General features: G+C 43.6%; 1 protein-coding gene across 5 annotated transcripts in view; it reads right to left on the bottom strand.

Moving 5' to 3' along the window:
• Positions 1-25,108, bottom strand: part of ATP6V1H (ATPase H+ transporting V1 subunit H) — a 73,911-nt gene that overhangs the window by 23,611 nt on the left and 25,192 nt on the right. The window contains exons 1-9 of one of the 5 annotated variants that reach the window (XM_061438748.1): positions 23,636-23,720; positions 21,224-21,370; positions 19,895-19,997; positions 18,850-18,939; positions 16,626-16,739; positions 15,504-15,608; positions 12,691-12,744; positions 4,277-4,374; positions 615-807 (exon numbers count right to left, since the gene is read on the bottom strand). In XM_061438748.1, the coding sequence (XP_061294732.1) occupies positions 615-807; positions 4,277-4,374; positions 12,691-12,744; positions 15,504-15,608; positions 16,626-16,739; positions 18,850-18,939; positions 19,895-19,997; positions 21,224-21,327 (861 nt within the window). In that variant the 5' untranslated portion in view covers positions 21,328-21,370; positions 23,636-23,720. Of the gene's footprint in view, positions 1-614; positions 808-4,276; positions 4,375-12,690; positions 12,745-15,503; positions 15,609-16,625; positions 16,740-18,849; positions 18,940-19,894; positions 19,998-21,223; positions 21,371-23,415; positions 23,571-23,606; positions 24,012-25,108 lie in introns of those variants that run through there. The other 4 variants (XM_061438747.1, XM_061438749.1, XM_061438745.1 and 1 more) reach the window with 4 other exon arrangements.

The following is a 25,108-nucleotide window of genomic DNA, read 5'->3' on the forward strand; positions in this document are numbered from 1 at the left end:
AAAACCTCAAACAGCCTCCTGGAAAACAAGGCCACCTGAATATAGCACTGTCACACTCCCAACAAGCGTCTGCAATCCTCACATTTCATCCATATAGACAGCTTCCTTCCTCGTCCCCTCTCCTGCCATAAATACAATCTGTGATAGTTCAGTCTAAACTCACCAAGAATCCACAGCTCCATGACCACGGGGAGAACAAGCAACATTTGCACCCGCTGAAAGGCCTCAGGCTGCATGAAAAGTGCCTCACACACAATCACACACCCCCTCACAGAACACACCACACACACACACACACATTACACAGAACACACCACACACACCACAGACCACCACTGAATACACCACACGCACACCACACACACATCACACTCTACAGAACACCACACACATCCCACACACACTCCCCCCATAGAAAACACACACACCCCACTGAACATACCCCACGCACACCACACACACATCATACACTACAGAACACCACACACACATCCCACAGAACACACTCCACATACACACACCCCACAGAACATACATACACCACACACACCAGAACACCACATATACAGAACACACACACACCCCACAGGACACACTCCCCACAAAACACTTACGCGGAATGCTGCGAGGATGATCCTCGTCACCTTCTCTTTGACCGACTCCTGCAGGATGTCGGACAGGACAGGGATGATGTTGTATCGCCTCAGGTGTTCACACATCTGTGGGCTGAAAGCCAGGAGCCACACAGAAAAGATCATCTGATACTGGAGCTGAAAGCCACACTTGTTACTCAGAACGCCCATGATGCTGAAAGGAACACAGGTGGAAATGACGTTTAGGAATAGGACAATGCAACCAGAAGTAGAAATAACTGACTGCTCTTTCTGCCCCAGTGCACTAGTCTCTCAGAATCATGTCCTCTCCTTTCTGCCTGCAGGAAGGAGCAAGCCAGAACCCTGCTCTCAGAGGGCCAGTCCACACGGCCAGAGTCTCAGGATGCTGCCCCCTTGCGCCAGGGCGTGCGGTCACACAGTGAACAGCAGGAGAGCCTGACCGGCATTCAGGACGTGACCCTTGCACCTCAGCACGCAATTTCCTTTTGAATCTTACCTTTCACTTATATGCTACTTTATATTACTATATACTTTAAAAATGCTTCAAATGTCAGGGTACAAATGTTCACAAAGGGCAGTTGAATGGGGTGGGAGGGGGGAAGCAATTACTTTAGTGGAAGCCTGCCCACTTTAGCTCCAGTAGTTAAAAAGTCAGTGCCGACCTCCAGACTTTCCAACAATGTAAGAGTATATTCTCAGTCTTATACAGGCATATAACTTTCAAAGATAGTGTGTGCCATTCATGTAAGTGAAAAGGAAACCACACAGAGAAAACAGGTCCCGGGCTTTTAAACCACAGTCCCCTTCCACTCTCCTCAAGCAGGCTATGCTCACAATTTTTTCTCTTCCCAGGGTCCCTGCTTGTGATTTGAGGAGCACCAAAAAGGAAAAAAAGAAAACCTTCAATCCTAAACAAAAGAAATGGCAGAGTAGAAAGTACATGTTTTCTTTCTTTAAAAAATGAAAAAATTCAATGACTTCTCTAAACTGTCCCACTCTCAGCAACTTAACATATTCTACCTTTATTAATGCCTCTTCTCAACTTAAAAGTCTCTGTATTAATTTGATTACAACTAACCTTGTTGGTAGGTATTACCATACCAAAGACTGTATGTTGGACATGACACATTCTAGATTCTATTTATGCCCTTTCTTGTTACTAAACTGAATAGTTAACACTGGTTCAGTTCATTTCAGTCGCTCAGTCATGTCCGACTCTTTTGAGACCCCAAGGACTGCAGCATGCCAGGCTTCCCTGTCCATCACCAACTCCCAGAATTTACTCAAATTCATGTCCATCAAGTCGGTGATGCCATCCAACCATCTCATCTTCTGTCGTCCCCTTCTCCTCCTCCCACCTTCAATCCTTCCCAGCATCAGGGTCTTTTCAAATGAGTTGGTTCTTCGCATTAGGTGGCCAAAGTATTGGACTTTTGAGCTTCAGTATCAGTCCTTCCAATGAATATTCAGGACTGATGTCCTTTAGGATAGACTGGTTGGATCTCCTTGCAGTCCAAGGGACTCTCAAGAGTCTTCTCCAACACCACAGTTCAAAAGCATCAATTCTTTGGCACTCAGCTTTCTGCAGAGTCCAACTCTTACATCCATTTATGACTACTGGAAAAACCATAGCCTTGACTAGATGGACCTTTGTTGGCAAAATAATGTCTCTGCTTTTTAATATGCTATCTAGGTTGGTCATAGTTTTTCTTCCAAGGAGCAAGCATCTTTTAATTTCATGGCTGCAGTCACCATCTACAGTGATTTTGGAGCCCAAGAAAATTAAGTCTGTCACTGTTTCCACTATTTCCCCATCTATTTGCCATAAAGGGATGGGACCAGATGCCATGATCTCAGTTTTCTGAATGTTGAGTTTTAAGCCAACTTTTTCACTCTCCTCTTTCACTTTCATCAAGAGATTCTTTAGTTCTTCTTCGCTTTCTGCTGTAAGGGTGGTGTCATCTGCATATCTAAGGTTACTGATATTTCTCCCAGCAATCTTGATTCCAGCTTGTGCTTCATCCAGCCCAGCATTTCTCATGATGTACTCTGCATGTAAGTTAAATAAGCAGGGTGACAATATACAGCCTTGATGTACTCCTTTCCCGATTTGGGACCAGTCTGTTGTTCCATATCCAGTTCTAACTATTGCTCCTTGACCTGCAAACAGATTTCTCAGGAAGCAGGTAAGGTGGTCTGGTAGTCCCATCTCTTGAAGAATTTTCCACAGTTTGTTGTGACCCACATAGTCAAAGGCCTTGACATTACCATCTTCCAAAATACTAGTACCAATAACTAGAAGAGCAGCATCTGGTTAGCCTCTCTGTATGCCGTTAGGGTCCACTAGACCAAACTTTAAGTGTTTATCTTTTGAGCAATTGTAACTATTTTTAGAAGCAGCTGTTTCATGACTTTTATTCTTTCTTACAGGTCTTTCAAAGAACAAAAAGAAAATGCACTTTTTGTTTAATGGGATAAAATTCAATATACCTTGGGCTTCCCTGGTGGCTCAGAGGGTAAAGCATCTGCCTGCAATGCAGGAGAACTAGGTTCGATCCCTGGGTCAGGAAGATCCCCTGGAGAAAGAAATGACAACCCACTCCAGTACTCTTGCCTGGAAAATCCCATGGACAGAGAACCCTGGTAAACTACAGTCCATGGGATTGCAAAGAGTCGGACATGACTGAGTGACTTCACTTACTTTCTTTCTTTCAATATATCTTACAGCTACAATACAGGTCTATTAGACCCATTTATAAACCTAAGATATACTGTGAGTTTGTTAACTATAATTTGAAGAATCACATATTTCACCATCCTAGATCTTGTCATTATTCCCTCATTATTCTCAAGTATGATATAAAAAAATAGTAAAGACTAAAGTTATTTAAAAAATGGATGATGAAATCACCTAGAAGATGATATAATAGTAAAATGAATAATTATGCTTTCTTACTGCATTGCCCAAAATATCACATCACTTTAAAGAAGATAAACAGACCAGAAACACCGCCTGCGTAGTCACCTTCAGGTTTCTGTGTGGAGGACAGTTAACACGTGAGATGGCTGTCCTAAGAAGTTGGTTGCCTGCACACCAGGGCCCTGGTTGGCCTCTGGGAACATGACTGGTGATCAGCCCCCTACACAGAAACAGAACTTTGCCGAAGATGTTGTTGAGTTGCTAAGTTGTCTCTCTTTTGTGACCCCATGGACTGTAGTCCGCTAGGCTCCTCTGTCTGTGGGACTTCCCAGGCAAGAAGACTGGAGTGGGTTGCCATTTCCTCCTCCAGGGGATCTTCCTGACCCAGGGATCGAACCTGTGTCTCCTTCATTGGCAGGAGGACTATTTACCACTGAGCCACCAGGGACTAAACTGTGTACACAAACAAGATGCTATGTCTATGTTGAAGGCCTGCTTTCCCTCTGGAGTCTGGAATGTTGCTTTGGGCAAGGTGGAGAGCACCAACCTGATATACTAACAATGAAAACCAGGGGCCCTGAGTCTCCAGCATGATTCCTGGGGAAAAACATCACACAAGACATTTGAAAAAAATTTTTTTTAAAAAACACCTTCATTTCAGTGATTAAACATATTAATTTCTTTGACAATGTCAAGGAGAGATGCTCTTAAATGTTACCCCACATGACAAGTGAGGGCTCACCAGTTCACCCCGTCTGCCTCCACCCAGGCGAAGCGGTACTCATTGACTCGGAGCATCAGCTGCAGACACCCGGCCACGCACTGCACATACTGGGAACTCTGCGTGGGAGAAAGCACCTCAGGTCAGCAGGTTGCACAGATGCCAGAGTCTGGAGTTTGTTTACTAGGGTTTCTGATGGTAATATCAGAACGTCCAAAAGTCTCTATTATTTCTTCAAAAGTCAATTCCCCTTTTCACTTTCCTCTCTGACTCTTAGAAATGAAGCTGACTTCTGTGAAATTAAGCCTACATGGTTCAAGCTTACATCCAATCAGGGAAATCAAGTAACACAGTAATTATGTCTTTGATATGGTTTGATAAACAGCTTATTATCCTGCAGTGTTTCACTTACTCCTGAAGAGAGGCATGATACAGACAATACTGCTTTTCATAATTATATAAATATCAAAGATCAACAATAAAATGAAAAAGATATAAATGTAGTCTCTGAGATGGGCCCATATCTGAATGATATGAAGCTGGCTGCTGAACCATCCTTAGTAAGGATGATACCGCTAAGCACTCTGAAAGGGTACTCTTAGGATTAAGTAAAGTAGTTCATAGAGCACGGAGCTAAGACATTTCATAGAAACTCAATAAAAAATAACTTAAAAAAAACTATACAGCATATACAAACCTAATTAAACACGTGAAAAAGATTATGACTTTTTAAAACTATCAGTTCAGTGGCACTTTCTTAGAGAAACTGAGGTTAAATCTGAAGCTTGAGATAAATATGAGTAAACAATAAAAAAAAATGTGACTTTTCAGTTCTAAAGACGTTTCAGGCACCTCCATATTAGAAAAGCTGGTGGTGACACCTGGCCTGGGCTTCTCCCTAAATATTTACCATGAGCCTTACATCTGTAAGAAATGAAGGAACAAGGGGAAATTTCAGACTCTGGCCTTAAAGAGCATGCTGACAAAAAGAAAAAAGAAAGGAGAGGACAGTGGATGTCATATAAATACACAAAACCTAACACACATTAGGTTGAAGCTCTATGTTTCAATTTAAACTAAGCTTGCTAAAAACTAACACTTCAAAGAAAATTCCAGGCATTCAAACACAGAAACACAATGATATAAGTATATTTGGTAGAACAATCAAAAGTCATCGTGGAAAGGTTATCTTAGGTTTTACCTAGAAAGTAGTGAACATAGTTACCAAAGCACAATATATCCAATAGCACTAACATAATTTGCCTAAAAACTCAAAATGTTAGCAAAAATTAATGACCCAAAAAAAGGTGAATTTTCAGTTCTAAAACAATCTTCCATAATGGGAGAAAATATGTATGTATTTTTCCAAAAAGGTCAGCAGGTAAGTAGCCCTTCATGAAAGTAGAATTCCATCTTTCTTGTTTAGAGAAAGAGTCTGGGCAAGCTTTCTCCAATAATGAACAAAAAGGTAGCCTAGGGCACACTGTCCTCTTCCACTTATCATCAATCTCAACACAAAAATTTCTTGGTTCACTGTCTTTTTCCATGTCTATTTGCCATTCTTTACTGCAATACATGACACATTTTTAAAATGGCTTCTCCGTTGCTAGTTACAGCTTCAGCATTCACATATAAACAAGCAGATAAAAAACGTTGCTTCAAAAACTGCACTCTCTCCTGTGATGCACCACGAGGCAGTCCAACACCAGTCCAGAAATTATTTTCAGTGAAGGCAATGCTGACAGACAACTGAATGACCGCCTTCAATTAAACAAAGGAAACTATATCACTTCCTTAGCTTTCTCTCACATCATCCTATTAGTGTCATGTATAAAATTATTCAATGACTTATTTTTAAAGAGAATAATCAGCCTTCCATCACTCCAGTGAGTCACCGCCTCTGCTCCCACACAGACGCCATCCAGGCCCTGCTGGAGACCTGCAGCACGTGGCGCTCGGGCAGCTCCGCACGCGCTCTGCCCTCCCCAGAGCCATGCCCATGCTGTCACCTCCACCATCACCTGCACCCTCCTGCCCTGCCTTCCTCCCTCATTTCAGCAGCCAGAGAGCCGCTCAGCTGCCAACACCACACCCCACACAGCACTATATCTACGGCCATTCCCACCTGCCTCTCGTCCAGAGAGGCGGGCAGTGCTTGCTGTCCAGGCCCCGCAGCCCCACGAGGCCTGCAGCCAACTCCTCCCTCACAGCGCAACATGTAGCTCCAGTGTCTACTGGTTTCCTCTACTCACCACCTAAATATACTCTATCTTTCTCATCTTCATGTTATCCCTAAATGTGGTACCAACCTCTGCATCTCTCTTCCTCCTAATACATGATGGTTTCTTGAAAGTTCCATCACCAGGTTCTTACCTCTCTTCCATCTTACCAGCCCATTAACATGGCAACTGCTAGGGTTAGCAGTGACCTTCAAGTGCCAGGTCCAACAGTTACTTTCCCCATTGAGGACCAGACCTCCACCTCCAGTTACATCCCAGAACTCTGGCCCCTCCTCTCTCCAGATGAACTGACCCACGGGCTCAAACATCGACTCCTCCACCAGGAAAGAAAGGCAGTAACAGAGTATCACAGTTAAGAACAAAGGCCCTGGGACCAGCCTGCCATACTTGGCCACCTCCAAGTCTCAGGTCCCTGAGTGAGCTTCCCGCCAATAAAGTCAGAGAATAACAGGGCACATCCCGTAGGGTGTGGGATAATCTCGTTAGCTAACACGTGACAGGCTAGGCGAAGATCCAGCTACAATGTGCACAAGCCTCCCTGGTAGAGAAAAAGCAACTTGACTTCTCAACACATTTAAGAAAAGATCATCAAATATACTCTCCAATATGGCTGACAATGGGAATTCTCCTACATTATGGTGGATTAGGCACCTAAGGAAAACAGCAACTGGCAGAATTCAAGAGGGACCCCCAGATCCATATTCTGGAGAATTAAAAATAATTCAAGGAACAAGGAATGATAAAGCAGGAAGGCAACAAAAGATACACATAGGAACTGCAGAGTCATTGTGCCAAAGTTACACTAGAGCTGCAATAGTGTTTACAGACCGCTTTTCAACACCCATCTCCATAACCCAGGGATTTAAGTACAAACTAAAAGAGAAAGTGTAAAGATAATATTCCTCTAAATTTTGCAATCGTGGGCACTTAAAAAAAAAGAAAAAGTCTGCAGTGCAGAGAAGAAGAGCTGTCTAGAGATACTGGAAACACACGTGTGTCTGGTGGCATCAGTGAAGCACAGAGCTGAACCCATCAAGCACACAACCAACCAAAATAAACCCCAGAAGCCAGCTGTAGATGAAATCCTCCAGGACTGGTGATTAACCCACCCCCAAAGCACTCAATGTTTCATGACTATGACACAAATCTTTTCTCATAGAGCTAAAAAGTCAGTGTGCACACCTCACACACACACAAGTGTGCACGTGTAGTTTTTGCTTCTATCACAACATCCACTTTAGAGAGTAATGCAGGACAATGTCAGTGTCAGGAGAAAATTGGAACTGTCTCCCTTTGCTGACGGATATAAAAACTGGTTTAGAAAAGTGACTGGACTGCTGGATCTAAATCCACATGTACCCTGTGCCCTGGCAACTCCATTCGAGAAATCATGTGCTCCAGGCATGAGTGATTACATCCACCAAAAGCCATGTACAATGACGTAACCCTGAATATATGTAATTAAATTTGATTTTCTCCTGTTCCTCTGTCTCACGTCAATTTAATTCTTTGACCAGCCAGAATAACCCAGAAAAAGGAGAGGGTAATTTTTTCCTCCCCAAAAAGTTATGACTTGAAAAAAAAAGTGACCAAAGAAAGAAAAGGAGACAAAGAGGGAGAGAGGCTTTAGCAATCAGAAGTTTTGCTAAATTATCTCTGGCATATCACTGAAACTCTTCAAAATTGTTGTCTCATCAATACAAGAAAGCAATACCAGCCCACCAAATTAAAAAACAAACCTCTGCTACTCCAATATGAACTGACATCAGTTACCATTAAACACAAAACATTATAATGTACATCATCATTATTATTACCTCATATTCAGGAACTAAAACACACACAGTGCAAGAATTCTCTTGAAGTTGGCTTATTAAAAGAGACTTTCCAGTCAATGTTAATAAAACACCTATATTAAATTAATGCCTAAATTAAAATAATATCATCTTAGATTTAAGTCTTACCAAAAAAGTAATTTCACTATTAATTTACAAATTTATAAATCTCCTTCAAGTACTGCTTTCAATCTAATTTGCTTAGTCATGTAATTTAATTACATGACTACTGGGATCCTTTATTGTAAGGAAAAATTATTGTGGACTTCAGAAAATATGATTTACTTTAAAAATGACAGCTTTGTATGCAATTCCAAGAACATAGTTACCTTATTATGACAATATATAGCCATGGTAACAAATGTTATGTAAAGGAAAGTCTGGTACTGAAATACTTTACCATTTAATTTTCTTTTGCATTGCTAGAATGGACACAATCCTTCCAAACATCTGATCAGAAAAGCAAAACTGATAGCTTATCTGTTCTCCTTTTTGTAACATTCATTCTTTGCATATACTTTAATGATCCTCAATGTTTAAAACATACTAATTTTATGACAAGAAAATAAAAGGCAATTGAACAATGAAAATGATCCAGGAAGTGCTTTTGGTAAATAGGAATGCTCTGGAAACCTGCACAAAGACACATAATTGGTCATGAACTTCTTGAGGTCCTCACAGACTTGACAAGTCACCAGCGAGAGGGGACTGGAGTTAATAACAAGCCTGCCCTATCCAAGTGTCTGACGCAGCTCACTTACATCTGCTACTGGGGAGCACCTCTGATAAACTCATGGACAGACATTAAAGAAGCAAATCATGAAAGTTCTCTACCTCCTCTGAAAGACTGAAAAGTCTTAAATTAAAAACACAGCTGGGCTTCCTTGGTGACCCAATGGTTAAGAATCCTCCTGCCAATGCAGGGGACCCGGGTTCGATCCCTGGTCTGGGAAGACCCCACATCCTGTGGAGCAACTAAACCTGTACACCACAACTACAGAAGCCTGCACCCTAGAGCCCATGCTCTGCAACAAGAGGCACCACAACGAGGAGCCTGCACACACAAGAGAGAGCCCTTGCACAGCAGCGAAGACCCAGCACAGCCAAAAATGAAATAAATAAATTTATAAAAAAGAAAAAACATAGCCTTAAATTTAAAATAGAATCAAAGCTATAAAACTAACTTCACGTTAACAAGGATGTCAGAACTGCCAGAAAATACAATTTAAGGAATTTGGCCAAAAGTAAAAAATGCTAAGGTTTCTTTTCCCCTTTCATTCGAAAATGCTGTTACTAAAAACATTCCACTTTTAGGTGAGAGAAGCCTGTCACAGATAACCGTGTATCACATGACTCACTCACATGAAGTGACTGCAAGAGACAAGTCCAGAGACAGAAAGCAGGTGAGTGCTTGCCAGAGGCAGGCAGGGGGTCAGGATGGGGGCGACTGTTGATGAGAACATGGTTTCTTCCTGGGGTGTTGAAAATGCTACAAAACTAGATTGTGGAAATGGCTGTACAACCCTGTAAATATATGAAAATCTGCTGTAATGCAAGTGGAAGGACTATATAGTATGAGAAACATACTTTGATAAAGTTGCAAACAAAGCAACCAAAAAGCCTGCATAAAATGGAAAGCTGATCTGCTCACTCACACTTGCCACATTTCTGGGCTCAGGAGCCATGTGTGCTAGGGGCTCCCAGAGTAGACAATGAGAATATGAAGAACAACACTTCCATCATCATGGCAAGTTCTACTGCTTCAGACCTGCTCCAGAATATTAAACGGCAAGACAGAGTAAGTGACAAGAGAACCTGGCAACTTGACTGTGTTACTTACTGCCAATGAAAGTACGTCCACCCAGCAATAACCAGGGCTGAGCTGGGTCTACAGCAGAGACGGCCAGAGAAAAGGACATGGCCAGACATGGGAGCAAGCAGTCCCCTTGCTCCCCTGCACACAGGTATCGAAGAAGCTGGACAAAGGGAGGATACCCAGACTCTTCTAACTCCTCCAAAGGCTGGAGGGTTCCTCTTTCTGTCAGGGCATCAGCACAGCAATCAATGCCAAGGCTATATGATTTCCTCGGAAAAACCGAAGAAAACTAATAATCCACATGCAAGAGTCAGCAAAGAGCTGAATGACTGTAAAAGATCAGTCAGCCTAAGTATGAGAAATCTGAAGTCAATTATGACCGTCACATTCAGGTAAAGACAACATAATGCATTTTAAGAAGAGCTCATCTATGGAACATAATTTAAATAAAAATGTCTCACGGGTCCACTCATAACTTAGGATGTCACTTCTGTGCCATTTTAGCAGCCAAGACTGTAGCACCATGCTTCTCATACTGCAGTGCAGAGCTGTGCCCTGTTTGTCTTATACTGACATCAAGTGGCAGCAGTAGGGAATGCAGTTTACCCAACTCCATTTGTACACTGCCTGAACCCTAAACAGATTTTAAGATGTAACATGGCTATTTTTCAAAAGTCTGAGTAGAAAAAAAAAAAAAGTCTGAGTAGGCGAGGCAACTTGGAGAATGTCTAAAGCTCCAGGTTCAGTCCACAGGTCTTAGAACCCCTCTGGGAAGGACTCTGTCTCCATGGCGGTTTTGCAACCATGACCAGATGACCGTGGACAAGTGGATGACCTTAGGCGAGCCAGTGTGCCTTTTCAGCAGCCTCACTGCTCATCCCTGAAATGTGGCTTATGGTAAGACCCACGTCAAAGACGAACTGTGAATATTCAAGGAGATGTAAGTGCCAGGTGACTGAAACAGTGCTAGGCATATAGTAGAAGCTCCATAAATACCAGTTACCAATTTTGATCCCCCTACTAAAATGAGACCGTCAAAGGAAGTGCTAATACAATACCCCTCTCTCATGTGCTTTCCAAGCAGAGAGCTTTCTGAAGAAGCAGGACCCTTCAGGAAGAGACAGGGAGTATGTTCAGGTGTGCAGGACACTAAAGGGAAGAGACTGGACATCAAAGGCCATCTTCTCTCCACCCAGAATCACCATCGATGCTACTAACTCTGCTGGGATGTATGTGTCAAGTCCACCAGACAACCCACTTTGACTGACCACCACCAGGTCAACAGGATCATGTGTTCCACATGACGGACAGGAGAGAAAGAAAGGGGTGTCATGTGACCAGAGCCCACTGACTGCGCAAGCCTAAATAACTTCCAGGCCCTTTAAAAACCACTTTAGTTTATGGACATGTGTGATTCAAAACCTTTTAAAAATTTGACAAATAAATCTAACCAGATAATTTTTCAAACTATTTTTCAAAATTTCAAACTGATAGGAAAAAACTCAAGTCATATAAGACAAAGATTCCCAACTTAAACATCTGCTCGTGGTTGAGCATCTAGACTTGGAGCCTACCTCCTCCTTCCCTCCCCAGCCCCCAAACTGCTCACCTGGTTCTACACCTTGTCTGATTCCACCTCAGAAGACTTGTGCTAATTTCTGGCCTAACACACCCAAGTGTGCTAGGGTCAAGAGGTCAAGTCCCTCCACCCAAGCCCCAAGAGAAGCACCCCTTTTGGCTCTGAAATGGATTCTGTCACCCTCTCTAGTCTGGGAGCACACATATGGGGTGTTTGCTGCAGATTATGAACACGGATCCCACGTGGCTCCACCTCAACTTGGCTGAGGTCTATCACAGGCAGGTGGGAATGTAGATACAACTCTTCTATATTTTTAACTCTTTCCCCACCTCTCTCTCCACTGGCACTAATCATGCCAGCTTCTACTTGTCCACATTTATTGCCAATTCTTAAACTCTTCTGAATACAGTGAAATCAAACCATTCCCAAGCAGGGGAGATTATTCTAACCAGGAAAGGAATTTGGGGAGATATGATTAGTTTTAACATTTAACCTTTGGGCTCTACAGAAATGTGGGGCATGTCTGGCCTGAAAAGGGGGGATTTGCCCCCACCATAGGCCTCTAGAAAATCCTGAGCAACAAGGGCAAGTAGTGAGTCTTTGGACCAGCAGGGAACTGAACTGTCTCCAGCTGCCTGGCACAGGGCTCGCAGATCTGTCAGACATTATGGCCTGAAGACAGCAGCTCTGGTGAACTCACTCTGAGTCGCTCTGAGTCTTAGGCCCAAGATACAGCCACCTGAAGGGGAACGCAACAGGAAGAGGGCGTCCCACATCCAGAGACAGCAGAACGTGACCCCCCAGCCTAGGAAGGCTCATGCACAGCGTTCAAGACTCCACTAACCGAAGTGGAGGCGGCACCAAATCCGTGGATTTACATCCAGGGGATGCTAACTGTCTACGACTCAAAGTAACTTATGCTTGGGGCGTGAGGAGGCCAGTGAATGAAGAGGGAGTATACTTACATCGCTTGAAGAGACTGTTCCTGTTTCAGCAGCGACACCGCTACCACGCAGTTTCTATTATGAAATAAATAACTCATTACTTAGTTTTGTTTTTACTCTTATCCTACTTTATCAGCTTACTAATTTTATCATTATTTTCCTAGTCCTATTTAATGGAGTATCATCAACTAATAAAAAACATGGGGATACATGAAATATTCTAAACATCGTTACATTCTTCCAGATATCTTAATCAGTAAGTTATCCTAAATTATCTTAAAATAATAAACTGAATACTAAGTTCCAGCTAAATTGTTTAAGTGAAGCTGGTGCAAAATTTCCAAGTCTCAGGATTTACTGCCTGAACTGTTTTTCCAATAAGACAGTGTCTTAAGCCCAACTATCTACACTGTGTTCTGCTTTGAAACTTTCAAAACGAGTGTCTGATGATGGAAAGATACTATGCGGGACTCAAAGATGAGGCTATTCACAGCAAGGCTAACACACTATAATGACAATCAGAACCTCACATGTTAAACAGGAATGGGCAAAGGAAATTTAAAGTAGAAAGTCAGAAGCTGAGTACGCAAGAGAAAACTGATAATGAATTTCTGCAAGGAAATTTTTATTTTGTTTTATTCAACAACTATTATTTTCTAAGTGCCAGGCATGAGCCGCTATAACACAAGTATAATTAATGCTCAAACTATCAGCAAAAAGGCTCCTAAATGTCACTGTGAAGTCGAAAAACAAAATATTCAAATTTGCACCTAATTCAGACTTTTAAAAGTTTATTTTTATTAAAATCATGAAAGTGTGGTCCTTTTGTATGAGAGAGAAAATGCTTATGACGGAGAAAAAGAGACCTCGGAGAGACAGTGTTATCACATGGCATTTAAGCAAAGAAGAAAAAAAATCCCGAACCAGCCAACACTTCATTCCTCAGACAAGAGGCCTGTAATTGACTCCTGACCAGAGGCTGGGGGAGGAGTGTCTGCCCATAGCAAGAGGCAGAAGCTGGGCCCAGCAGAAGTAGTGACCAGACTCAGAGCACACGGGCCGAAAATTCTCCCTGGAGCACAATGTGCAAAGCAGAGAAGCTAGACCTGAACAAGGCCAGAGAGCTGGCAATTAAAAAGAGAGAGCCAGCACGTTGGAAAGACACAGAAAGGTCTCTAAGAACATCCACCTCACAACAAGAAGCTCGGGTCTGATGAAAATTGTTCCAAACACTGAAATACCTGCTTCTACTAGAGACTAGCGGAATATCCCTCCAACTGCTGGCCATGGTTACAACCGCAGCTAATGGTGCTAACAGGGGCAGATCGCCTGTGAGGCACAACACAAACCTTACTCCCATGAGGAGAAGTCTAAGCTGAAACGACCCAGCGTGCTGGAAGCACACAGCAGCATGCAGTCTCTGCTACCCACTCTGGTTTTAAGAGTCCAGCTACCACACAGCCTCACAGCTGACCCCAAAGCAAGATGATGCCTGCTCAAAGGGAGAACTAACCTCAAAATAGGGGGGGGAAATGGGGATGGGGGATTACCTATGTAATTAAACATTCTGATCCCAAATGGTACACACTCAAGAATTTTAAACCTTGTCTTCACATAACTATTTTTCACTTTCTAAATATCTTCTTTTTGAAACCCCTCAACAATTCTATAAAATCTGCAAACCTGGGGCTCGTGTAAAAATACTTTTAAAAATTAAGCCCAAAACCTATAAAAATGTATGCTATTGACAGAGAAAATAACTGATTTTGTTCAAGACACTTCAGAATCTCCCTGTCCAAACAGAAAAGACTATGAGGCTCCACCACCCCCAACCCAAACGAAGGCAAGGGAGGATAAGACAAAAATAAATCCAAGTAAAATGTCATGGTGTCTCTCTCATGCTTCGAATTAAAATCTATTAAGATCATAAGGCCACCTAAAGTCTAAACGACACCTTTCCAACACTTTATTTCAAGTAGACCTTTACTTGTGATCTAACACTGTCACCACCACACCTACCAGCTGCTTCTCCCGGTCTCACCCTTGCCGTCACCCACCCTGCCACACACTCCACCCCTCTCCTACCTGTCCTTCCGCGGATCTCCTCCCCACCCAGTTCGGCTCACTCCTCCCTTGAGGCTACTCCCTCCATGCCCCCTTACCACCTCACACTTGCTCACTGGACCCCCAGAAGGAAAGAAACCCTCAGCTCAGCCCCTGGAAGTGTCCGGTCACCTGTCCCGCTCCAGAGAACCACGAAGACAAAAGGGACAACTTGTCATCTGCCAGCTATCACACCCGCGAGCTGTCTTCCTTCACAGAGCAGCAAGGTTCAAGAGGCCTGATAGCAGCGAGACAACCTGCAAGCAGGCCACCTATTTCCCTGTGGCTGTAAACTCAATCCCAGGAGGACATGGTAGGATCCAGAGAGGCAGCTGCTGCGATCCAGAGAGGCAGCTGCTGCGTGAGACAGCATCTCAAGCTAGAGACAGCGGCCCCGGGCCACCCAGAGTGTGTCTTTTGAAGTTGTGTGATCTCCCAATCCATATGACCTTGGCAGCCGCCTTCTGGAAAGGGCAATCCTCCCCACTCACAGAAACGCGTGATGGGAAAATCCCGAGTGGCAGAAGAGACAGGAAGGTCTGAGTGGAAGCCAGTCAAAGACAGAAAAGGTAAAGCCCCTATCAGACCTGTGAGCAGCATGGCTGAGTCAAACAGTTCAAGATGGCTCTAGTTTAACACAGAATTTCTGCAACTTCACATAAATATCTTAAGTAGCTTTAGAGAACTGGACGCTATATTCTTTTAAGAATACTAAGAGGAGTGTCTCTTACCTGTGAACTCAGTTGAGTCTTTATCCAATTGAAATAGTAATTCAAGTCGCTGCCTTCCATCAGTTCTTTTCCCCAAGCTGCTAACTTGGCAATAATTCTTGCTGCCTGAAAAACAAGAACTGCATTTGAATATTATTCTAAAAATCACAACATCAACCCTAAAAAAGAGGACTTGTAACCATTTTGCAGCATGACTTCTTTTAGCTCTCAACTTGTCCCAACATAACAGATAATATTTCATTTTTTAAAATATTTTAATGAGGTCAAATATAGTTTTAAATATTTTCATTAAAGTGAACCAAAATCAGTTGTATGTTAAGAATTTCAGGACATTCCTTACATTATTCTGAGTTTCAAAAGTAAGACTGGGATTCATTACAAGACCAGCAAAGATCAAAAGAACACAAAAGTCCTTAGACTCTCACCAAACCACTTGCCAAAGTCCTGAGCCAGCTCTACAACACATTGCCAGCACCACCTCACTCATTCAAGCCCCTGCAAGTCTCACACTTAAATATCTATATCTTGATATAAAATATATCCTGGGTATGAAATAGTCATTTAAAATATATCCTGGGTATGAAATAGTCATTTCTTGCAATAGAAACAAATACTCTTTTCTCCTCAATCAAAAACTTCTCAATTTTCTTCAAGCTATAAAACGAATCATGAATTTTTTAATTAAATAGGCACTATATGTTTATCAAATCATCATGTTGTATACTTCAAGTATCTTACAGTTTTGCCAGTTACACATCAATAAACCTGAAAATTGACAGATATAGACGGGGGGGAAAAGGCAGTATAAAATACTACTTCATTCTTTGAGTACTTTTGATAAGCAAGTCAGTGTTTCAAATTCCAGGCTTTTATGTCAATAAAATCATGGAATGCTCTGCAAAATCTGAACTGTATCAGGGCAATCCTGCCTCCTCTGAGCTCCCAGCCCCATTCCCACCCCCTGACCCCCCACCCCTAACACCCCTGTCACTAACCACCAATAAGGAAATGGAGCTCTGAAAAGTCAGTGTCAGAGCAGCCACTCCTCTGGCAACTGGGAGGTCACCTAATCCTGACTGGTGTTCTTCCTGAAATCAGAAACGTGATCAATTCAAAACTCACCATATGAACAGTAAAGAGATCCTGGCGATTCAGCATCGGAAGGAAGTAGGACCAGGCAGTGTTCTTGCTACGTTTAGCATAGTCAAAGAAAATGCTAACACGCTGGTGATTTTCCTTAGAAAGAACAATCACTGATCAGAATGCATTTTGTTAAAGAACACGACAATTATGCACTGCTTCTCAGCCTTCCCTCGTGTGTTTTTTCCAGTCTGTGTGAGATCTGTCCCCCCATTATTATTACAGTGGAGCAGTGGGTGGTGATGGGGTCAGGGGTAGACGTCTTTAAATAAAAATCACCTCTAATGTATTACAATTAATTTAAATGTAGTAAGCCATGCTAACAGATGCCTGCAGGTGGAGCACCCCTAGCTACACTTCTCCTCAGCCTGCCCTGCTCCTGACCTGCCCCTCCCAGCGCTGTCCGGACACCTTCACCCTCCATCCACACAAACAAAGTCGGTAGGAGGCAGAAAGATGCCAATTTAGCTCTAGATGGAAGGATCCGAAGGAAGCACCTCAAGCTACTTCCAGGCAGGCAGGGGAAACAAGGAATTAAAGAAATCTTGAATGTTCACGGTTACTCCTAGCGTGCTGTGTTAGAAAAATCAGGACAGATGCAGATAGCAAAAACCAGCATATACCAGCAGACAGATCTGAGGAACAATTAATGCTTAGTTTCTCAGTTCAAATAATACAAGCTCTACCTCTCACTGAAATGTTCTCTGTGTATCGATGGCTGAAATCCACTACCTGATTCACTAAGTGAATACAGTGGTTAAGAAGCAATATTTGGCAACGACGCAAATAAACACATAAATAGTCATTCTAATTCTCAGATCAATATTTAAATCTTTTTAAATGCAATGGTTTTGAGACTTCCCTGGTGACTCAGTAGTTAAGATTCTGTGCTTCCAATGCAGGGTACTCAGGTCAGAACCCTTGTTGGGGAACTAGGAACCCACATGTTGCACAGCGGGGCCAAAATAAATATATGCAATGTGTTTTTTTAATATGTATTCACTTGGCCGCACTAGGTCTTAGTTGCAGCATTTGGGAGTTTAGTTCCCTGACCAGGGATAGAATCCATGCCCCCTGCACTGGGAGACACTGGACCACCAGGGAAATCCCCAGGGATTTTCATTTTTGGTTTATACTAGCAGTTATGTGGAGAAGGCAATGGCACCCCACTCCAGTACTCTTGTCTGGAAAATCCCAAGGACGGAGGAGGCTGGTGGGCTGCAGTCCACGGGGTCGCTAAGAGTCGGACACGACTGAGCGACTTTTCTTTCACTTTTCACTCTCATGCATTGGAGAAGGAAACGGCAACCCACTCCAGTGTTCTTGCCTGGAGAATCCCAGGGACAGGGAGCCTGGTGGGCTGCTGTCTATGGGGTCACACAGAGTCGGACACGACTGAAGCGACTTAGCAGCAGCAGTAGCAGCAGTTATGTATTTGAAGAGTAGAAAACCATCTTCTTCACTAACACATCATTAGAGTCTAGAGTAATAACTTAAATAGTCATGGTAATGACTTCATCAAAAAACTGTAAGTTCAAGTAGGTCATGATTAATGTCGACAGGCCATGGATTTTGTAGCCAGTTGGCCTGTTTCAAAAAAGATGACTCTGGATGCCAACAATCTAAACCTAGATTATACTCGGGTGTAAAAATACAATACTGTGAATAAGGGAGTCTCTGTATTGAGGGACAACAGAGCAGTAAATAGAAACTGTAAGCTACTGGAAAGGTCCCAAATGATGAGCAAAATGTTCTCCAAACACACCGTGCTTCTGAGGGCAAACACCTTGCCTACAGTCAGCACTGAGCTCCCAGTAGCCGGCACTGGACCAGGACACAGGGATGCTGAAATCTGCAGAAAGACTAAAGGAGAAGGAGCCATGTCATCTGTGAGTACGCCGAGCAACCAGAAAGCCTGTGGGGGTACATCAAGCCCTGCTGTGTTCAGCACAGAACTCAGAGGAAATGTGGAAAAGAGACACACCAGTCCCCCAACATCCTGCAAACCACAACAGCAGCCAGTGTGCAGTGTGGGGACAGCCCCGTCTTCACCATGATAAGCAAACGACAACTCCCACAGTGAAGAAAAACACACCATCACACCCTGAAAGCGAACAAGTGCTTAAGTGAAACCTTACAGAAATGCTACTCCTGGGAAAACACAACAAGGTGAGGACCGAACATGTCTGCTGAGGAAGACACCCACCTGCAGTGTATCATCCACCAGGGTGAGTATGTACTGAACTGTCTGCTCTTTGGAAATATGAGTCATCAGATTTATAAATGTCTTAGCACACTAAAAAAAAAAAAAAAGGAAATGAACATTAATCACTGTTTTCAACTGCAGATACAACGCTCTAATGGAATTTCAGTAAAATATTATTCTCTTGCCTAAATGAGGACGCAGTTATAGAAAATGCATCCTTTCACACATATGTGACCAAGTACAGGAGGGCCATACTCACATCAGATTTTTTATAATTTCTAATCACATCAAATGTTTACTATTTTAAAACAGACAGACCTAGCCATCATCAATGCTTGATACCATAAAGAAGAAGTTACATAGACAATCTAATTTTAAATTTTTGTTTTGATGTTTGCGTTTTTTTGGTCTTTTGGGAAGGCTTATACATTTATGGGGAAGCAGAATACCAAAGCAGCAAAAGTACAGGAATTCAGTTCAGGTGCTGCAATCAGAAGTTTCCATCCTACAATTTAAGAACTGAGTCACGATCGCTCTAGAATTCAACAAGACTGGCACTCGTTACATGCCTCCTCCCACACTTCCCAGGATTGTACATTTGGGCTAGCCTGTACGACAGATCCTTCAGCCCATCAGGGCCCCATATCAGAAAATCTGATGGGTGGCAGAGTTAGATGTTGTTCTAGTGAGAATACAGAGTAGACAAAGAATTTTCTTTAAAAAAAAAAAAATGTTAAGCAACTTTGAAAATACTGTATACTTTGAAACAGTAATTTCCATGCCAGGAATCTACTCTATTTAAAAAAAAAAAAAAAGTTTCAGAAAATGCCGGAAAGGATGGAGGAACATATACACATTCAGTACGACATTTTTTCCAAAATTAACAAAGAAAACTAGAAATCACTCAAATGCCTTCCAATAAAAAAGAATTTTTAGTAAAACTATGACACCTGCTTAAGAGGAATGTCAAAGAATCACTGAGAAAATCTCTAGAATGTCTAATGACCCAGGGCAGGGCTCGTGGTCTGCTATCTGTACCAATCACCTGACTGCCTTCAGTCTGAAGCATCTCCTGCTTCTCCTCAGGACTTCTTTTCATCTCAAATCTTTGAATGAACTCGCAGTCTTCAGAAGAAATCATCTGCCCCCTAGAAAGAGAGAAGGAGGTTTCCGTTCAGTAAGGACTGAAGGGTCCCTATGAGCTACTGATACAGAATGCTTCTCTCCTCTCTCTGCGAGTGCTGACCCCAGGCCCAGCACCCACAGACCTGTCTTCAGAGCTTAGCTGTACCACCTCCTGCTCAGGGGCCTCCCAGGACCTGAGCTCACTGACCCACAGGATGCAAACAAGAACCACATTGTCTTTAAGGGGCTGGACTGAAGATGAAACAATTCACATGAGGTGGTCAGCACAGGCCTGGTCCCCCGAAACTCAATAAAATACCACCTCTAGGCACTAGCCAGTCTCAGCCTGTCCCCACCCAAGCCAACCTAACAGGTCAGCAGCTCTGGCCCCTTCTGTGACAGCCAGCCCGGTCAGGCAGTCCTGACAATTCTTCCTCCTGACTTCACTCTACTCCCCACTTCCCTGCCTCTCGAGGGCTCAGTCCCCTGGCCACAGCCCAGCAGGCTTCTGGCTTCCAATCACACCCTCTTTCATGCCCCTTGGGGGTGGCTCAGCCCCATGGGCACAACCCAATAGGCTTCCTGCTTCCAATTCCACCCTCCTCCACGCCCCTCTGACCCTGCAGTTCTGTCAAGCGCACATCTGACTGCACATTTACTCCTTTCACCTGGTCAAACTATGAATCTAAAAGGCAGTTCTACCTAACACCTCAAAAGTCCTTTTTAAGTCAGTTGACAAATTAAAACCTTTATGAGGGGCTTCCCTGGTGATCTAGTGGTAGAGAATCCACCTGCCAATGCAGGGGACACCAGTTCGATCCCTGGTCCAGGAAGATCCCACATGACACAAGGCAGCTAAGTCAATGCACCACAACTACTGAGCCCTCACACTCTACAGCCCATGTTCCATAATAAGAGAAGCCACTGCAATGAGAAGCCCGTGCACTGTAACTGGAGAGTAGCCCCTGCTGGATGCAAGCAAAGCGATATAGACCAAGCACAGCCAAAAATAAATACATATATTAAAAAAAAAAAAATTTTAAGCACTGTGAGCAGCACAGCCTGCCCACTGGAGCCCCAAGCTGTTTCCATCACACTAAGCTGGGTGACAGCTAACAGTTCTAAGGAGGAAGTGTTTTCTTCCACATTTGTTAGGCTTTTTCCAGTGTTCCTCTCACAGAAGCATGACCATGAAGAAGGCCGAAGCACAGGCACATGACAGCCTGATTCACTGCAAACCAGCACTTACTGCAGGTAGGACTGCCAGTTCACTTTGTTCGCACGGACTTCCGCAGCCTTGGCGGCAATGATGTTGGTGGGAACAGCAGCATCCACAGCGCCCCGAATATCCATCTTGGTCACCTAAACTTATGATCTTGACTGTTCTTCTACCGATCTTCAATTTGCATGCAAGGCAAAACCAGAATACAAGGTGTGATTGTTTTTTAACAACTGCTACTATTATCATCAATAGCATCATTATCACCATAATCTCTAGGAACATTCATCTCAAACATTAAAAAGCCTAAACAGGTCCGCTGGGGCTCATTCAGATGGTAGAATCTGGCTGGCAGAAGTGGGACTCTCCCTCGCCCTCTGTACTGGTGTATCAGCAGAATCTCTGGACGTTCTAACTGAGAAAACTTCAGAATTTTTAGTTCACTCATTTCGAGTTCTCAAGTTGCCAAGAGCAAGTCAAAAACAATTCTGGTGAAAATGGTGAGCCAAGCTGGAACAGGTTTTTCCTTCAACACTAAGAGAAGCCGACTATGGGAGAAACTGACTCTACTCCATTATGATCCAGTAGTGAAAAAAAAAGTCCTCTTTGTGGAACAGAAAAAAATACGCTCCCTCTAAACAATGGATTGAAAATGAATTTGATTTATAAATGAGAAGATCGAGGGCGGGATACTGATTCAGAAATTCTGCAGTGTGTAATAAAAGAAGAGAAAATGGCATGGAATAACTGCCTTCTGTGATTTGAAGGCCATTGTGAAGGAAAACAATGCAGTGAAAACAAGTTCTTCATATTAGGCCATATACCATTGCATCACATTTATTTATCTTTCTGGATATTTTTATAGCCCTTAATAAAATATATTAAAATAAAAATAAATAAAAATAAAAAGCCTAAACATTAACATCATTAATATTTCAAATCTTGTCCAGTTATGCACTACTCCATAGACGTGTTCTCTATAGGTTTTCACTTTTCAGGGAATTTTTTCCATTTGTTGGCACTAATACCACAGTAAGATTTTAAAAGTAATCATAAGATATTGGGCTTCCCTCCTGGCTCAGATGGTAAAGAATCCGCCTGCAATACGCAAAACCTGGGTTTTATCCCTGGGTTGGGAAGATGCCCTGGAGAAGGGAAAGGCTACCCACTCCAGTACTCTAGCCTGGAGAATTCCATGGACTGTATAGTCCATGGGGTCACAAAAAGTCGGATAGGACTGAGCGACTTTCACTTTCATAAGATACTGAATTCAGAAATCATACTTACTAGAATAGGCATACAAGATAAGAAAGTATTTTAAATGTATACAGTTGCTGCTGCTGCTGCTAAGTCGCTTGAGTTGTGTCCGACTCTGTGCAACCCCATGGGCTGCAGCCCACCAGAGTCCTCTGTCCATGGGATTTTCCAGGCAAGAGTACTGGAGTGGGGTGCCATTGCCTTCTCTGATATACAGTTGAGATAAGACTTAAAAATAAGAACTTGCATAATATAGATACAACCAAGTATTTTCTTTACATTTACTAAGCACCATTTTAAAGTGACATGAAAAATCTACATGTCTTTTTACAACTTTATTCAAATTAAAACATTCAAACTGGGAATGTAAGATCTCTTAGAAGGCAGAGCTTTCTTTTTTCAATCAAAATAGCAGTTTCAAAATCAATATTGAGAGAATTTTTTGAAACAGAGATACATTTTAGGCTCAGTCAACAATGGGAGACTGATCTGATAATATGAATGCACAAAAATGGGTTTTAAGTAATTCTCACTCCTAAACTTAAAGATAAAAGCTTAAGCCTGCTTGTATCACGACACAAAATATAAGATGCAGTTTACAAAATAAAAGCTCACAGTTAGTTATGACCAAAAACAAGCTAAAACCACAACCCAAATTCTTCTCCAGGGTCCCAATGACCTTAAGTCAGTCTGGAAGGAATCTCTACATCTGAGGATTTGCTGTCTAAACAAACAGAGGCACTGCGGACCGGCCGGGGCCAAGCATAAACAGGCTCCGCCTGGGCCAAACTGGGACCGCGGAATCGAGACGGCCCAGCCTCGGCGGGCCCTCCCGCGGCGGGCGACGGTGCCTGCGGGCGGGCGGTCACCTAGGCCCTGGACAACCCGAACCCCGCGCCGGCCACAGCCGCGGCCCCGACCCGGGGAAAGCACCTCTCGCCCGTCCACGCTCTACCCTGCCCTACCCTGCGGGGGAGGCTCTGCGGTTCCGCAAACGCCGCTGAGGCCGGGAAGGAAAGACACCTGGGAACCCGGGGCCGGAGGAGGGCCGGGGGCGCCTGGGCCGAGGAGGAAGCCAGCGCGCGCCAGGGACGCGGAGAAACCGCAGGCTCGCAGGGCCGGGGCCGCAGCCAGAACGACCCGAGAGCAGCCTCACCCCGCGAATCGCGGGACCCCCCGACGCACCCAGAAGAGGCAGGAGGACGCAGCGGTCCGGGCGCCGAGTCACAGCCGAGTCGGGGGTCCTCCCAGTCCGGAGGACTGGGCGGCGGCGGCGGCGGCGGCGGGGGCGGTCCCGCACAGAGGAGACGTTGAGGACGGAATAGGCTGGAGGAACCCGGAGCGGCAGCGGCGGAATGACAGGAGTGCCGGTCACGTGAGCCGGAGCACGTGACCGCGCGGAAGGTGGAAGCCGGGAGGGCCCAAAACGGCTCCCGGAGCGCCCTTCGCTTACGAGGCATACAGGGACTCTCCCCACCCGGACACCCGGCAGTCCCCGGGACAGGGCCGGTAGGCGCCAGAAGCGAAGAACTGGGCCAAAGCTCATTGATCATTATCGTAACCGTCATTCCGAAAAGGTTAATTTAGAGCTTTGAAGTCGGTTAACTTTCACTTGGATTTGACAAATCAGCGAATCAGGCGTTCTTAAAACGAGTCTCAGTTATGAAACATATGCTGAGACATAGATCCCAAATGTCAGATTTTTACTGTGTTCTCAGAGTTGGGCAACCATCACTGCAGTCAGTGTTGTAACATTCTCATCGCCCCAAAGAGAAACCTCTTACTCTTTAGCCATCATTCTCCATCTCTCCCCAAACCTTCTTGCCCTAGGCAGCCGCTCCTCTATGTATCTAAGGACTGGCCGACTCTGGACATCTTAGGAGTGGCATTATACAACATGTGATATTTTGTGATTGGCTTCTCTCACTTCATATATGTTCAAGGCTCATTCGTGTGTCAGTACATATCAGTACTTCATTCCTTTTTACAGCTGAATAAATATTCCATTGTGCGGGTGTACCTTTGTCTACCTTTCACTAGTTAATGGGCATGTGGGTTGATTTACATACTGGACACTTGCATGCAAGTGTTTGGTAAACATGTTTCACTTCTCTGGCTTCAGCGGATATCTACAAGGGAACTGCTACATTGAATGGTAACCCTGTTTTCCAAAGGGAAGGTATCACTTTACACTCCCCCCCAGCAGTGTGTGAGGGTGCCAGTGCTTGACATCCTCACTAAAGCTTGTCATTGTCTGTCTTTTTGATTAAAGCCTACCTACTGGTATCTCCTTGGTGATTTTGACTTGGATGTCCCCACTTGCTAAAGATGGTGAGCATCTTTTCATATGTTTTTTGGCCATTTGCACGTCTTCTTTTGAGAAACGTCTATTTACAAATTCACCCATTTCTAGTTGTTTTTTTTTTAAGAGCTCTTTATATTTTCTGGATATAAGTCCCTTATTATGTATGTATGATTTGCCATATTTTACCCTATTTTGTGGGTATCTTTTCACTCTTTTGATGATGTCCTTTGAAAAACAAAAGGTTTTCATTTTGATGAAATCCAGTTTGCCTGTTTTTTCTTTTGTCACTTGCACTTTGATATTATGTCTAAGAAGGCTTTGCCTAATCTGAGATCACAAGTATTTTCTCCTAA

This window comes from Bos javanicus, chromosome 14, assembly GCF_032452875.1.
Source record: "Bos javanicus breed banteng chromosome 14, ARS-OSU_banteng_1.0, whole genome shotgun sequence".
NCBI classification, from domain to species: domain Eukaryota; kingdom Metazoa; phylum Chordata; class Mammalia; order Artiodactyla; family Bovidae; genus Bos; species Bos javanicus.